Source organism: Microcaecilia unicolor, chromosome 2 (genome assembly GCF_901765095.1).
Source record: "Microcaecilia unicolor chromosome 2, aMicUni1.1, whole genome shotgun sequence".
Taxonomy (NCBI): Eukaryota; Metazoa; Chordata; class Amphibia; order Gymnophiona; family Siphonopidae; genus Microcaecilia; species Microcaecilia unicolor.
The window spans coordinates 615806760-615823587 of NC_044032.1; the positions used below are offsets into that span (position 1 = coordinate 615806760).

Genomic DNA, 16828 nt, shown 5'->3' on the forward strand with positions numbered 1-16828 from the left:
GTTAAAGATTTTGATGGATTCTGCCTTCTTGGCTGACACCTTATGATTAACTTTTTCTAAGTCTATTAGGTGTGACCGCACGGCCATTTCTTTGGCTTTGAGATTGGTCAGCTGATGTGGTTTCTAAATTTAAGCTTAGTAAGTTTCTCTTTTGAGGATCTTTTCTGTTTGGAGAGGAGTTGGACAAGGAGTCTAGGGATACTAATGTGCCTCAACTCCCTGAGGGTCCACCTAGGTCATCAGGCTGCGGTGGTCTTTCTGGTCAAGGTTGTAGCCGAGATTTTTGTTGCTTCAGAGTGGGCAGGGTAGCTACTGCTCAGCAGTTTCAGTCCTTTTGTGGTGCTTGGTGTGGAGGCAGAGGTGTGGGATCCTTCTTTCAGTCCCCTGCCCCTCCCGATGAATGTGTCCAGGTCCAACTTCAAATTCCTGTGGGAGCTCACAACACAGTTTTATTGGAGGTGGGCCTAGATTACCTATGATCAGCGAGTTCTCGAGATTATTTGTGATGGGTACACCTTAGTTTGTGCAGCAACTTCCAGATGCTTTCCTGGAGTCTACCTGTCATTCTGACATCAAGGCGGGCACAGTCAGGGATACTCTGCGAAGGCTTCTTGAATTACAGGCCGTCTGGTCTCTCCGTCAGATCAGACAAGGTCATTATTCCACTACTTTGTCGTCCCGAAGAAAGAGGGTCTTTCTGACCAATTTTGGACCTCAAGGCGGTCAATCGGGCCTTCAAGATCACCAGTTTTCATATGGAAACTCTTTGCTCGATCATAGCAGCCATGTGGACTGGGGAGTTTTTGACCGCATTGGACTTGAGTCTTATCTGCACATTCCGATTCATCCAATCCACCAGCTTTTTCTTCATTTTGCAGTTTGGGGCAAGCATTATTGGTTTCAGGCGTTGCCTTTCGGCCTCATTATGGCTCCTTGTATCTTCACGAAAATCATGGTAGTGGCGGCGGCGGCTGTCAGGAAAGAGGGCATTTTAGTGCATCCTTCCTGGGACAATTGGTTGATCAGAGCAAAGTCATATCAGGAGAGTCCACAGGTCACTGCTCAGGTGGTTCAGTCCCTTGGTTGGTCCCTTAGTTGGGTAGTCAACTCTCTCAGGAGCTGCTTAGTACCATCTCAGACATTCGACTATCTCTGGTTGTCTTTTAAGTACACTGCAGGGTTGAGTGTTCCTTCCCCCTGAGCAGGGTTCTCAAGCTTCAGGATCAAATTTTGAACACTCCTGCGGAAGCCAGTACTGTGTGCGAGATTATCTTCAGGTTCTGAGATACATGGCGGTGACGATAGAAGTGGTACCTTGGGCGAGGGCGCACATAAGATCTCTGCAGAAGTCTCTCTTGTCCTGATGGTCCCCATTGACTGATTCCCTGACTGTAAGGTTACCACTTGGGGCTCCGGAGCGTGGCTGGTCGCTGTGGATGGCCAATCTGATCAAAGGAGTTCCTCTGGATCTGCCTGAGTGGATAATAGTTGCAACCAATTCCAGTCTCGGACTGGGGAGCTTAAAGTCTAGGGATGCTTTGCACAGGGCCTTTGGCCATGGCAGTTGATCTGCTCTATCAATTTCTTGGAAATTAAGGCAGTCCGGTTGGCACTAAAGGTATTTCAGTCCCTTGAAGGCAACCTAGTGCGCATCCTTCTGGACAATACCACAGTGGTAGCTTATTCCAATTGACAAGGAGGGACGAGGAGGAGTCTGTTGGAACAGGAAATGGCGTTTCTTATGGTTTGGGCGGAGCGTCATCTCTCAAATCTCTTGGCGTCGCATGTAGTGGGAACAGTGAACGTTCAGGTGGACTTTAAGTTGCCACACTCTATGCCCAGGAGAATGGATGCTCAGTGCAAAAACGTTTCAAGCTGTTGTCGAGCTTCAGTAGCGCAGATCTTATATTTTTTTTACAGGACTGTTTTGGTAATAGCTTGGCACTTCTCTTAAGGTGTACAAGCATTATCTTGTTTTCGTGGCCGGGTCAAAGGAAAGTCCTTGGCTAGTCATCCAGATGTTTGTTTCATTTCGGGAGCGAGTCTGATTAGATCTGTTTTTCCTGCTTGGGACTTCAATTTAGTTCTCTTGGTCCTTACTAGGCCTCCTTTTGAGCCTTTGTCAGCTTGCTCTCTGAAAGATTTGATGGTCAAGACAGTATTTTCGGTAGCCATTGCCTCGGCTTGGAGACTGTCGGAGTTGTAGGCGTTTTTGTGTCGATCTCCTTTTCTGGAATTTTCTAGAGTATGAGTAGTTTTGTGCCCCATTCCTTCTTTCCTTCCTATGGTCTTGTCAAGATTCCATTTGAACTAAACTGTAATTTTGCCAGTACTGGGTTTTTCCTTCGGATCAGAGGATCAGCCGTGTTTGCGAAAATTAGATGTCAAGAATTCTTAAGCAATATTTTCAGTCTATAGTGGAATTGATGATCAGATTCTCTTTTCCTGCTCATTGGGGCTTCCTGCAAAGGGTTGACGGCACCTAAACCCACCATTTCTAGGTGACTTAAGGAGATGATTTCTTCCACTTACCTTCTTTGTGGGAAACCTGTCCCAGAAGGAGTGGACAAGCTGCATCATGGGCTGAATGTTTCTTGTTGCCTCCTTTGGAAATCAGTAAAGCGGCGATTTGGTCTTCCTTGCATTCTTTTTCTAAGCATTACAGTCTGGGTGAACAGTGTCATCGGGATGCAATTTTTGATGCAAAGCTTGCTTACGGTAGGATTACTAGGGTCTCTCCCATAAATATACTTCTTTACTTCCCATCAGTCACTTTCTGGGCCACTCCTGAGGGACACTAAGGAAGGAGAAAGTACAAAATACCTGCTAATTTGCTTTTCTTCAGTCCCTCTGGACTGGCCCAAATCCCTCTCTCTGCTTTGGTGTTATGTAGTCTCATTTTTGGTTCTCATGGTTCCGCCTAAAGCTGCTTTGTACATTTGGAATTTCTCTAAGAGAGGTTAAAAAAAGGAAAATAAACTGATATAAATTTATGCAAGAGGTGCATACCTATTTTTGTATGCCATCAGTGGCTGTTCAAATTTCCTGGTTGCACTGAATCTTGTTCTTTACTACTTCTGCTTTGTTAGGATAATACTGAATCTAACGTTAGGAATCATATTTCAGGTTTTGAAGAGACACACGTTCTGACTTTAAATTCGATGTACCCCATGGTAGCCGAGCTTCTATTTGTTCCACTTCTCGTAATAGACACATCTTAAATGTGGCCAAAACTGCATCCAAAAAGGGCATGTGGCTCTTCAGAATCTGAAATGTGATTTCTCCATAGTCATCAGGTGTGCTGATAAAGGGGGGCGCCATTGTGGTTCAGAGCACTGATCAATTGTCATCTGTCTGATAGGGACATATATCTTCATGTAGATACAGATCCTCCTGATGAGGTATGTAAATACATTGCTGAAATAACAGAAAAGGTAGGAAATCAGGGTTCCTTACTCAAGCAAAGTATTTTTATTTGAATTACCGTTTTTTCAAAGTCCCAGTCATCTACACGTTGCCGAAGATTCACAAAAATCTTCAATCTCCCCCAGGGCGTCCAGTTGTTTCTGCGAGAGGTCTCTATTGGAACACACTGCCAAGTATGTAGACAAAGTTTTGCAACCTTGTCTTCACTCTATACAATCTTACGTGCAAGACAGTTATCATTTTTTGAGATAGTTGGAATCTATGACAATAAAATTGGACTCTTCTGTCCTTTTAGTTACCTTGGATGTCTGTCCCTTATACACCTGTATTCCACAAGATGAGGCTTTACAAGTGTTAGAAAGTGTACTTGAAGGAAGACAACGTCCTTATTTGTTGCCCACTGAGTTTTTTTATCTCTCATCCGAGTGGCCCTTACTCAGAATTACTTCACATGCAATCATAAATACTATATTAAAAAAACAGGGGTATTTATGGGAGCAGCATATTCACCCACCATTGCTAATTTACTTATGGCAGTTTTTGAGACAAAAATGGATCTATACGTCTGCATGGTTCGTTTACCATATGTTGGTGACGCTATATCAACAATATTTTTATGTTATGGAGAGGCACTCTGGATCAGTTGGGGCAATTTGTGAATTATTTGAATGCTCGACATGCTTAGTAATGTGGGAGTCTATTCAATTTACAGATATTCATACCGGTAAGGTATATTCCTTTACAGCTCAAGCAACTTGTTTTTCTGAAAATGTTATATTTTTTTATGTGTCCGTGTAAATTGTATTATGTCAGACAAACTTCTCGTTCCTTTAAGACACGTCTCACAGAGCATAGACATTGTATACAGGCGCGGAAAACACATGAACCTTTAGTTTCACATTTTTTAGAGACTCATGCTTTTTCAGAATTGCGATGCACTGTTGGAACAAATAAGAGTCACAGAGGAGCGAAGGGGTGATGTGCGAAGAACACTTCATCAGCAAGAACAAAGATGGATATTTGTATTACAAACTGTGATACCAAAAGGATTAAATATCTCCATTGAATGGAAAGCTTTTCTGTGATTTTTGTACAACTAGTACATTATGACTTCTAGACGCAATGTTTTGAACGTGGAGGTATAAAACCTTGGCGTCTTAAGAAAGCCATCTACCATTTTGTTTGAGCCAGTGGAGATTGTTTGCAAGTTGCATGTTTGGTAATTATTGGATGGACTAGATATAAAATTTTTTTTTTCCCCTGAAGCAGCCTAAAGAAGGTGAAACAGGGAACATCTGTTGAGATTTTGGATGATTTACTTGAACAGCAATAAGATACATTTAAACAAGGATTCGGCATCCAAGATAAATGCTATGTTATGATAGCAACATAATTTTCTCATGTTTATTCTGTATCTTTAAAAGATCATCTTTTTTTGATTTGTAAAGAATGTTGAAATAAGTGACGTTTTATTCTGACTGGTGATTAAAAAGAGCCCTCTGTGTTTATGAATATTTATCTTTCAAATGGAGGTTTCTCCACTACATCCCCTCCCTAATTTTGTTTACTCAAATCTGTCTGATAATTGCCTACCATGTTTCCTTGACCTATATCTGTATTTATGCTCGATTTTAATGTAAGCCATGTAGAGCTGAGTTCTCAATTTGGGTGATCGTGGCGGGGGGGGGGGGGGGGTATAAATCCAAAATAAAAGTCTGCTCAGGTCATACCACCTTGAGCCTTTTCATTGGTAAGCATCTGCATGACTCCTACTGTAATGGCTATTGAAGTGCACAGCTTCACAGGAAGGAGTTTTTGGCACCAGGATAAGGGTGGCATCCAGACTAGGGGAACCTGACATCCCACCTGTCTCCTGCATGGCCCCCAACAGTGCTTGCCCTGTGGAGCTATTTACCTGAGACTCCCCATGCTCCCCAAAATGATAGGTCAAAAAGGAGGGGCTCCTGGAGCCTCTGAGGTGAAGACCCAAGGCCTACCCTTAGGCTTCCCTCTCAAGTAATGCAAAGGAATGCAGCCATGAGCCTTCTGCCATCTTGACTTCTACCAGAGCTCAGAGAAACAACCATTGGATTTCCATCTTAATGAGTTCTCCTGCCAATATTTTTTCCCACCAGGATTCATGGCAAGCTAAGGTGAAAACAGATTGCACACATTTGCATGACAGCCTTGGCCTTCTGTTTGGAGTGGACTCAAGCTACCCAACAGTTTGTTTTACCCAAATAGGGTGAGAGTCGCCATCAATAGCCCTGCTAGGCTCGACTCTTGAGGGTGTTGTCATAGTTTATATTGCTAGGGCTATGGCAGAAGTTGGTAGCCTACTTGAGATCATCCTCTGGAGGAAATTTGCAGAACTGGAACATGGATGTCTGCTAATACATTCACAAACCACTATAGTTTGAAAAATGACCCCTGATATGACAGGTTGGACCAATCGGTCCTCCAGAGTCTCTTTCAGGATTTGACTCCAGCTGTATAGCACTTAGGCCCATTTCTTTTCCAGGCTATTTTCTTGGAAGGGGGGGATATTAAAAATAATAATAAAAAATATATATAAAGCTAGTTTCTTCCAAAAGCATGTTAGTGTCTGTTTGTTGCAGCACCTTGCTTTCTATTGAAGGCAGTTGGTTGCTAGGGGTCTTGTGCTTGAGGACTTGATATCCCACTTGTCCTCAAGAGAAAACCTAGTTAATAGGAGCAAGTGTTCTGCGAACATAGGATACATATCTCTTAGACACCTGGCCATGTTCCCAATGGAGCTGAATTCTAGTCAGTCTGAATAATAGAATGAGGGGGGAGGGGGGGTTCCTGCATGATATCAACAGATGAATGGCATATGCGCAGTGAAGTGTCTATTAAGCTGGAGAACCTTACCCATATAGCCTCATAAATGACCTTACCCATGTTGTGAGGACTTGTATCCTGTTGTCCACTGTTAAACCTGCTTCCACAGGTAACTAGTTAATTTTTTTTCTGTGGTTTGCCCATCTTTGCTGTGTGTGTGTGTGTGTGTGTGTATATATATATATATATATTTCATAATTGTGAGCCATATATATAAAATAGTTAAACATTGAGTGTTTGTTTTTTTTTTTTTGTTTAGTGGTATATGGTATCAATAGTGCACATTTATAATCGTTGGAAGAACAGTGAGCTTCGGTGTTACGTCAATGGTGAATTGGCATCATATGGTGACATAACTTGGTTTGTCAACACAAGTGACGTAAGTACACTCCTATCATGTTGAAGTTTTAGATGGGTAGAGGAAAATTGTTCAACTTCTAAAGAATCACTGTAATTTCTCAATTTAAATGCTAAAATGTTGAATACAGGTGTATTAATAGCAAACGTTTTCTATTGCATGTGATGGTATAATTTTTGTAGAATTTTGTAGTGTGCCATGTGCCAGAAGAGCTCATGATTCTTCTACAGATCCCTATAAGCATCTATGGAGCCACTTCCTCCCATAAGCATTTCCTGTTAGGCTTCATAACGGCAGGTTATGCAGAGCCTGAAAGCAAATGCTGGAGTTGCAGAAGATTTTTGCACTGCAAGTTGACTACTTGTGAATGTGTAACATGCTCTTTGTGCTCTACTTTTGAACATTTTAACCCCATTGATTTTGGGCAGGTAAAATAGGAGTTGGCTGTTTTAAAGCTTGTCTTAACACGCACAAACCAACAGCAGCTAATTGCAAGACTACATCTAGACAAATTAAGCTGTAGCAGGGAAGGCCTCCACAAATAAAATGGGCCTTCAAAATTTTGGGTTTAGAGGAGAATTTTATAAACTGCTCTGGTGTTATGACCCGGTAATAGTGAGCCCTTGTGCCTCGACCGAGCACGGCTGAGATGGCGTGATGCCGCACTCGGTCAGGCAGCCAGACAACCCCTAGCTTCACCTGGGAAGCGACCACCGTTCACAGAGAGTTGAGCTCCCAGCTGCAGGTGGCCACCAGGACTTCTGGAACTGGCGGGGTTGCACAGCCGCTGACCAGGATGGCAGAGAACAGACACAGTCCAGAACTCCAATAGGAAAGAATAGTCAAAAGCAGTCCAGGGTCAAGGCAGGCAGCAAACAAGCAAAATCCAAGAAAACTAGCCAAGATCCGGTACACAGGAAAACAGAAGATATTTGGTGAACAGCATTTGACAGCAACTCCTCAGAACAATTGAGGCCGAAGCAATGAAGGCCTGGAGGCAGTGCTTTAAATAGTGAAGCAATCTGAGCAAACCAAACTCAGGTGAATCCAACATGGCTGCCCCCATAGGAGATACTCCCAAGACCAAATATGGAGTTCCTTCCTGTTCTCATTTATACAAGATGGCTGCCCCTCCTGAGCTAGCCAAGATGGCTGCTGCCCTTGCTCCAAGCCGGATGATGGCTGCCAGACTTAGGAAACTGAAACAGACCCTCCTAAGACTGAACCTTGTCCCTTTTAGATGGAGCTGAGGAATGACTTAGCCGGGAGGAGCGTCGAACAGGTGAGGGACATAACATCCGGGAACACATAGCTCCGGTTTTAAACAAAGGCCCTTAATGCCCACATAGATCATGGTACATTACTACCTTCCCTTCGCATAGCACAGATAATAGTTTTGTTGAAACCTGGGCGCAGTTCAGAGCAACCAGGATCCTACTGGCCCATTTCCCTTCTCAATTTTGAAGCAAAGTTGTTTGCTAAAGTATTAGCTACTCAGCGCCTGTGCTACCAAATTTGCTTGCTTGAGCTACTGTATATATATATCTTCCTGGGAAGGTATTTCTATGGCTAAAATCATATAGTTATTGAACACCAGGTACTGGTAGGAAATTAAGGCCTTTTACATCTAATCATTACTGCATGCATCCAGAAACACTATAGAAATGATAAGCAGTTGATGCAAGAGTTTGCTTTTTTTGTCAGATGATGATCATGAATAAGCGAAGTTACTCACCTGTAGCAGGTGTTCTCCAAGGACAGCAGACCAACTATTTTCACAGCTGGATGACATCATCCGACAGAGCCCTGTGTGGATGCTGACTAGCAGTATTAACTACACTTTCTGGCAGCATCCACTGCACATGCACTGGTGCCTTCTCGCCCGACACATGAGCAGGAGTCTCAGTCATTTCAAAAAGCTAAAGAATACAACTCAAATAGAGGATGGGAGGGTAGGTGAGAATATTTGGCCTGCTGTCATCGAAGAACACCTGCTACAGGAGAGTAACAGTTTTCTCAAGGACAAGCAGGCCTTCACATTCTCACAGCTAGGAATCTCTAACAGGCTCACTGAAACCAATGCTAGGACAATACGAACTTGAAATACTGAGGCCTGTAATGCGATCAGTCTGAAACTGTTTACCTACTAGTTGTGGAGGTGCAGCCTGGAAAGGAGAAAAACTGGGCCTAGGGGTGTCTTATTTAAGGAATTCTGGATTATTGCCCAGTCCATCTCTTCCACTTGGATTTTTTCATTGTCTGTCTAAATGGGAAGTAGAGATTTGCGGTAGGTCCAAACTGGATAAATATCACTATTCATATGAGATGTCCCGTCATCAGAGTATAATTCAGCAAAAAAGGCGTTAAAAAGATTGCTAATACCCTCATCTGATGTACATATCTCCCCCCTAGAGTTTTTAAGGGCTAAAATCTTTGTGTGGCCCCTAGAACGCCATACCAATTGTGCTAAAATCTTCCCACTTTTATATTAATGTTTATATAAACAATATTTATAGTATTCCAGTGACTTTATAGTGACTTTTTTGTGGCCTGATGAATAAAGAAGTTTAAGGCCTGTTGAGCCTCTATCAGTAATTCTTTATTTTGGGTGGTGGGATATTTTGCATACATTTTATGAAAATGAGTGGCGTTGGTCTGTAGCCTTAATTCCCTATTATGACCTTTTTTAAAAAAAAAAAAAAATCTAGAATAGGCTATTTCACCGCGTAAGACTGCTCTTGCCGCTTCCCAGTCTAAAATTGGGTCCCGAGCATGGACGTGGTTCTCTCTCATATAGCCTCTATTTGTCAACTATATATTCTAGAAACTGTGGATCTCTGTACAATTTAGTAGGAAACTGCCATTGATGGCACTTCCCCTGGTCCATTGGTAATTGTTTCAAGCTCTACCCTTCATGATCTGATATTTCAATAGGTCCTATTACTGATGATTCTATTTTAGTAGAGTTTTCTAGAAACAAGAAGATAATATATTCTGGACATGGTGGAGTGAGCGCGGGAAAGATGGGTAGAATCCTGATCGGATGGGTGTAAGGTTCGCCACACATCCACCACGTCCAGTGCCCCACGTACCTGGGAAATACCTCCAATCTGATTTCTGAGACCACCCCGTCTGCCATGAGAACAGTCCAAATCAACATCAATGGACCTCATTAAAATTGCCTCCTATAATAGGATATTCCTCATACTGATGTAAATCTTTTAACAGAGTTGCATAGAATGCCTTATCTATAGTATTAGGTACATAGAACACAATACACACTTTATGCAGTCCATTGTCACCAGAGCAATAATATGTACTTCCTGGATCCGCAGATATCTTATGGCTCACCACCTGAATTCCTTTTTTGATTAATATAATTAAGCCTGCCTTTTTTTCTCACTGCTGGGGCTTGAAAGTATTCTCCCACCCACCATTTACAAAGTTTTTCTCATGTTCCTTTTTAGCCTATTTAGTCTTGTAAAAAGGCTAAGGACACCCCTCTTCTTCAAGGCCTGAAGGATTTTTTTGTCTTTTAATGGGAGAGTTTGTATCTCCTACATTCCGTGTACTAACTTTTATCATAAAACCCGATGCAATGGCAAAAAAAACCCATAGAGAGTAACAGACATTTCCCTGAGGAGTGTCCCAACCTCCACTCCACAGTCCTTTTAACCACTAAAGTTAACCCTTTCCTACTCCCTTGAGACCTCCAATTCACAGAACCTCCAGAGCTATGTTTAATCTTACATTCCCTCCCAACCAACCTGCACCCTCTCTTCCCCCCACCCCCGTCCAACCCATATCCATTGAAAACATAAACCATTCTGTCCCTCATATTGAAGTTTTTTTCCTTGATGAATTGCTGGTATTGCTTGCTTGTGTAAATAGTTTAGCAGTTTGATAATGACTACCCTGGGTCTTTGAGTATTCTCCCTCCGGGGGCCCAAACAATGAGCTCTTTCAATTTGGAATGTTCCCGCCGGTATTGTTAGATGGAGGGAGTCCGGGAGCCATTTCTCTAGAAAGGGACGCAAGTCTTTATCCAGAAGAGATTCTGGTATTCCCACAAAACGTAAATTGTGTCTGTGTGATCTATTTTCAAGTTCATCAAGTTTTTCTTCCAACTGTGTGAGCTTAGAATCAAGTTGATGTTTTTCATTGGCCCCCACGTTCTGTTTGTCCTCCATAGAACCAACTTGATGCTGTAATTCTTGTGTATCTTTAGTCAGTTCATTAAATCTCTGATCCATCATGTCCAGTTTATCTATAATTACCTGTAGTTGCTTCCCAATGGTCTGTTCCACTGCTGCACTAACCTCTGCCGTAATTTCAAGAATCTCCTGGACGAACTTTGACTCTGTCTTTTTTCGCTGTTCTTGTTGCCATTAAGGATCACTTCTCTCTGAGGTTTAGTAAAATATGTACAGGAATGACTCTTGTCACTGAATCACCTGGAGGTAAGAGCAAATGGGATGATATGTAGCTGATAAATCGTGGTAAGGTTGGAGCCCTCAGACCCCTGTCCTATCTACTGCATCTCCTTACTGGAAGTCCGGGAATACTGTGTTAAAAAGAACATTCCTTAGCGTCCCTCCGGACCAGGATTGGACTGATGGGTTGTGCACGCCTACCAGCAGGTGGAGACTGAGAAAATTCTAAGACTAGAGAACCAATGAGAGCCCTGGCCATGTGACCCTAGCCTCAGTATTTTCTCAGTCTCCAGCAGGCAGGAGGTGAGCCCCATTAGTCAGTCAGTCTCTCTCTCTCTCTCTCTCTCTTTCTCTCCCTCTCCCTCTTTAGAGGCTACTAATAAGAACAATAATGCTACTTTTTCTTCTGTGCCTGGGGAATCTCTGTTAGAGGCTTGGCAGATAGGGATTTCTTTTCTTTCTTTTCCACCCTCTGGGGTGTTATACTCGGGTGTCCCGAGTCCCTCCCTTACTTAGTTGGGAAGGGCTATTCTTTCGGTAGAAAGTTGTATTGCCTTTGGGAGAGGCAGCCATTCTAGGAAGTTACAAGAACACGTATTTTTCTTTCCCCAGATTTTTAATGAGCAAGCTCAGCTGTTACAAAAAAAAAAACCCCAGAAAAAAAAACCCAGACTAACGAGCAGGCAGCTCTGTGCTATTCTATTTCTCTTTAGCACCTTTCCTTACTGGAAGACCGGGAATACTGTGTTAAAAAGAACAATACTTTTTCTAGTTGTTGGAATTCAGTTTACAGGGTTCCTCAGGGCTCTCGTCGCCAATTCTCTTTAATATCTTTATTAGCACATTGTATTCTTAATTGGAATCTTGTAAATATTTTCTATTTTCCTAGGCTATGACATTTTAAAAAATGTTTTTAGTTGCATTGTATTTGAATATTTAGACCTCCAATACTTGTGATATTGGAATGTATTGAAAAAGTTAAGGCTTGAGCAACTAATAACTTATTAAATACTGAAAAATCTACTTTATTGTATTTTAGTAATTCTTTGTCAGAGGTTCCTAGATACTTAAGGGTAAAATCAGGTGAATAGCTTGTTACATCAGCTAAGGTATTGGGGGTTATCTTGGACTCTCAATTGACAATGGAAAAACAGATTAATAATATTAGTAAAAAAAATTTTTTTCCATTTTGCCAATTAAGATCTGTAAGATCCTTTTTTTTTGCCCAGAGCATTTTTGACTGCTGGTTTAGGCAATGCTTGTATGTGGGAACTGCCCATAACATTAGAAATAGAAAATAGAGTTCAACTTCGGCAGAGCATGGCTGGGAGAATGATTTTTGGCTGTAAAAAAAAGTTTTGGCCATGTGACCCTATTATTGAAGGATATTCATTGGCTTCCAATTGATGATAGTATTGAATTTAAGGTAGCATGTTGGGTCTTTAAAATAATTAATGGTTGCTGCCCTCAAGTTCTAATCCAGTTAATTACTTTTCCTACTGTTCGTTCTGCCTCTAGCTTTGGATCTTTATTAAGACTGGGTAGTCATTGTGAGGGAGAAGTGGCCTAATGGTTAGTGCAGCATGCTTTGATCCTGGCAATCTGGGTTCAATTCCCAGTGCAGCTCCTTGTGACCTTGGGCAAGTCATTTAGCCCTCCTTTGCCCCAGGTACAAAAACTTAAGATTGTGAGCCGTCTAGGGACAGAGAAAGTACCTGCATATAATGTGAACAGTACTGCATACATCTAGTAGCAGTACAAAAATTATTATTAGTTGTCCTATATTTGAGGTTCGCTATAAACGCATTCCTGAAAGTTTTCGTTTAACTATCAGTCTAGTAGGATTTGGAATTCTGTTCCAGTTCAAATGCTGATAATTCCTAATTACATGACGTTTAGGAAAGCGCTATATAAGTATAAATATAAACAGGAATGGAATTGAATAGTTTTCCCTCCCTTCCCACCTGTGGGTTGCATATGTTTACCAGTACACGGCCATCAAACTGGACCAGTTTGAAGGTGGGCAAGTTTCTGGTAATGTAAATGGTAAGTGCTACAACACAACCAATCTTGGCTTCTTTATGCAGTTGGCATGGTTTGAGAGATTTGCATGTAGTGCAACAATTGTGGGATTTTATGAAAGCATTTACCTTTATATTCAAATACATATGTAATAAAGTACTGTATGACCTTGAGAAGTTTGTTTAAATTATCTGTTGTGTAATGTTCAGTTGACTTTGTTCTGGATTCTAGAGAATTCATTTAAACATTTAAGGGTCAATTAATACTGTTTGCATGGCAGTGCTTCTTGACAACTGTTCCTGGAAATGGCCATTTTTGATTTGCTACATACATGCACTAAGTCTCTAGGCAAGTAGTATTAACCCCTTTTAACACTGTTCTCTCTCTCCATCCCTTCTTTGTGTAATTATGATTTTGTATAGATAATTTGTGTTCTGCTTTACAGACGTTTGACAAATGCTTTTTGGGCTCATCTGAGACAGCAGATGCTAATCGAGTATTTTGTGGTCAAATGGCAGCTGTGTATCTGTTCAGTGAAGCTCTGAATGCTGCTCAGATTTTTGCTATCTACCAATTGGGTCCTGGGTACAAGGTAAATATTCTCCTTTCTCTTTTTCATCTATGGGCTTTCCTCTTACATACTACAACATATAGTTCTAACTAGAACCAAGTCAATCTCTTCTCCTTCAATTTCTAAATACCATGTGCATGATTCTTGCCAGTGCATTTACAGGCAATCAGTGCAACTGCAAGTCCTTTACTGCCAGGACTTGGTATTAGGACAGACATGAATATTCTCCTCCCTTCCCCACCAGATTTATTAATTCTACCTAGCATGATCAAACCTTAGAAAAATTTATTGGCTAGAAACAGCAAGGAACCCATTTAAGAGCACTCTATCAATGTTGTTTAGATTATAGTAGTAGGTTTTAAGGTTAGTGGTTAGTGCAGTGGACTGTAATCCTGGGGAGCTGGGTTTGATTCCCACTGCAGCTCCTTGTGACTCTGAGCAAGTCACTTAACCTCCATTTTCCCAGGTACAAATAAGTACCTGTATATAAACCGCTTTGAATGTAGTTGCAAAAACCATAGAAAGGTGGTATACCAAGTCCCCTTCCCTTCCCTTTCTCTTTCTCTGTAGTTTGTAACCTACAGAAGCCTTAACCATTATGAGGAGCAAGTCCTGAGTAACTTACTTTTTCAAGGTATTAGTGGTCCTCTTGAGATGGATGCGTTCATCTTTTTTTCAGTACTCTGTTTTTTTTTCTCTGTTTTAATCATTTGGATTAACTTGTTTTAACACTGGCTTGGTACCACTTCTGTCTTCTCTAGTTTCATAGTTTTAGGAAGTTGTCATGTCTTCTACCTACTTTTTCAGTTAGTTTCATCAAAGCTGTGGTCTTGGACCATTTTGTTTCCTATGTGCAAATGTTACTGAACTATGTTGACTATGTTCACCTATCATCTCTATGCCAGTGAATTTTAACCATGTCCTGTTCCAGGTTTATGAAAGTGTCTCAAGCAGCAAAAATGTATTTCTAGATTACTGAGGTGGATGTAGTTCTTTTGTAAAATACTTTAAAGCCAACTTATCTATGTTCCTTGTTTCGCTGTCATGTATCTTTTGTTGTTTTCTCTGCTCAGCATCCTTTTTTTATCTGCGTTTTGTTTTCACCATAACCTCTGTTCTTATTTTTCTAACCTTGTAACTCACATTGAACATTTACTCCTCTTTCGTTTTGTAAGCTCTTTAATTCTTGCTTTACACACACAGCTTCTTTCCTGTGCTACTTTGTTGCTTCCCTATCCAGCCCTACATCTTTTGGGCACATCTTTAGTGCCTGATAATCCTATGCATTCTGTCTTTGAGGGCTTTCTCATCTACTTGAACAATTTCAGTTTCATTCGTTCCCATGACTTGTTTGTCCTTAGAATTTTATTTGCTTTTCTCCATTTGTCTCTTCTTTTCTATATCATTTTTTACTTTGGTTATTTTAGGTAAGCTATTTGAAATTCGTATCTATAAGGTCGTTTTTTTTTAAGCTGAATCATGTATCTGACTTCCTCTTGATTACTGGTTGCTTTTCAGTCTGTTTCAGATATAGCACTGTAAAATTCTATGTATATAGATGGAATACATATCTATATGTGTTCACTTGTAAGGAAATCACATATGTTTGAACATACAAGTAGTACATCCAGGAGGAGCAGCCCCTGTTATATTAGTTTAGAAGTGTAGTAATTGATGTTTTTGGGGGAAGTGTATCAGTACTTACTGTCAGATTTTAGAATGGCTCTCATATCCATGCCAGTATGAAATTTTTTGACTCTTGTCATCCTCTTTACCTGCACTCAGTGATCTTGCTAATTTTGCTGTTTTTCTGTGGCTTTGGTTTATTTGCACTCATTCACCCCCTAAGTGTTTTTTTTTTTGTTGTCTTTATGTAAAACCATACATAATCCAAATAATAGAGAACAAGAAAAAAATTCAGTGCAACATATACTTTCTTGTAAGAATAGGTAACTGACAAGTTTCAATTATGTCAACTTAATCGTGACTTTTTTGCATAGAGGATGACAGTAAAGATGGGAGGAAAAAGCCTCAGAACCCCACCTATATTTCCTAAATAATAGGATTTAATGGATAGTAACCTCACAGGCAGAAAAAATCTCCCAACCAACTGTTTAAAGCCCTATGCAATGCTTCAGTACTGGTAACAGTAAAAAGTGACCTATCTTATAAAAGTGTGGTCAAAACAGTGTCCCACCAACTAGTTTCACCATAAGGTTTCTTCAGGGTGTAACGGGATCAACCATTGACAAAAAAAAAAAACAAGACACAAATTGGCTAAAAACCACTCGAAAGTGTGTAGGGAAAAAAAAAACCATGCACGAGACTAATAAAAACAAGCTTAAAATCTAAAACAATAGTACGGTGCCAGTAAATGATACATTCTGTTGACTTCTCAATGTCTGTTCCAACATGTCAACTAAACACCTTCCAGTTCTTTTAGAAACTGAACTGATGTCATTTCCACAAAAAAAATAACAATGGTGACTCAATCAGAAAAAAGTCCCATTCAGTCTTTAAATTGAAAGATCTATTTTTGTTCATACTGTAACAAAGGTCTAGAATGATCCTGTACATTTGCAGGCACATGATCCAAAATACAAGAACGTAAGTCAAAAAAATATCTGCCGGACTTCAAGGCAATGTTCCACAATGGGAGTTTGTCTATGTTCCTCCTTCAGTCATGTGGATTTTAAAAGGATGACTAGTCCAATGTAGATTTTAGCACATGGACAAATTGCATAGACGATGAAGCAGGTGTCGCATGTTGTATTATGCCTTAGTATGAATTTCTGAGAAGAAATTGGATCTATAAAAAAACTTACCCAGTTCTATAGTAACTTCAAAAATATGACAATGGTTACATTTCTTATGTTGACCAAATTCTATGCGCTTTCTCAAACTAGCATTGATGTCAGAAGGACTTAATATTTCTTTAAAGTTCCCGTCTGCTAAAGGCAATCTTTAAATTGAGCCCAGAAAACGCAGGTTGACTAAAAAGAACATTCCTATGTCTTAATCTCTTTGTGACTTTCCCAATTGCAGGGTTGTACCAAAGCGCTCAGGTTAACTGTTTCCTCGTTCCCATTGTTAGCGCACTTAGTGAAGAGGGAGCTTATGGTTCACAAACCTTGCTGCTGTTCCAGGGTAGCCTTC

At 40.8% G+C, this 16828-nt stretch overlaps 1 protein-coding gene across 1 annotated transcript in view; it reads left to right on the top strand.

The window, feature by feature from the left end:
* LRBA (LPS responsive beige-like anchor protein) overlaps positions 1-16828 on the top strand; it is a 1257537-nt gene that overhangs the window by 84669 nt on the left and 1156040 nt on the right. Inside the window, 2 exon segments of the mRNA XM_030191657.1 lie at positions 6548-6667; positions 13547-13693. Of these exon segments, the coding sequence (XP_030047517.1) occupies positions 6548-6667; positions 13547-13693 (267 nt within the window).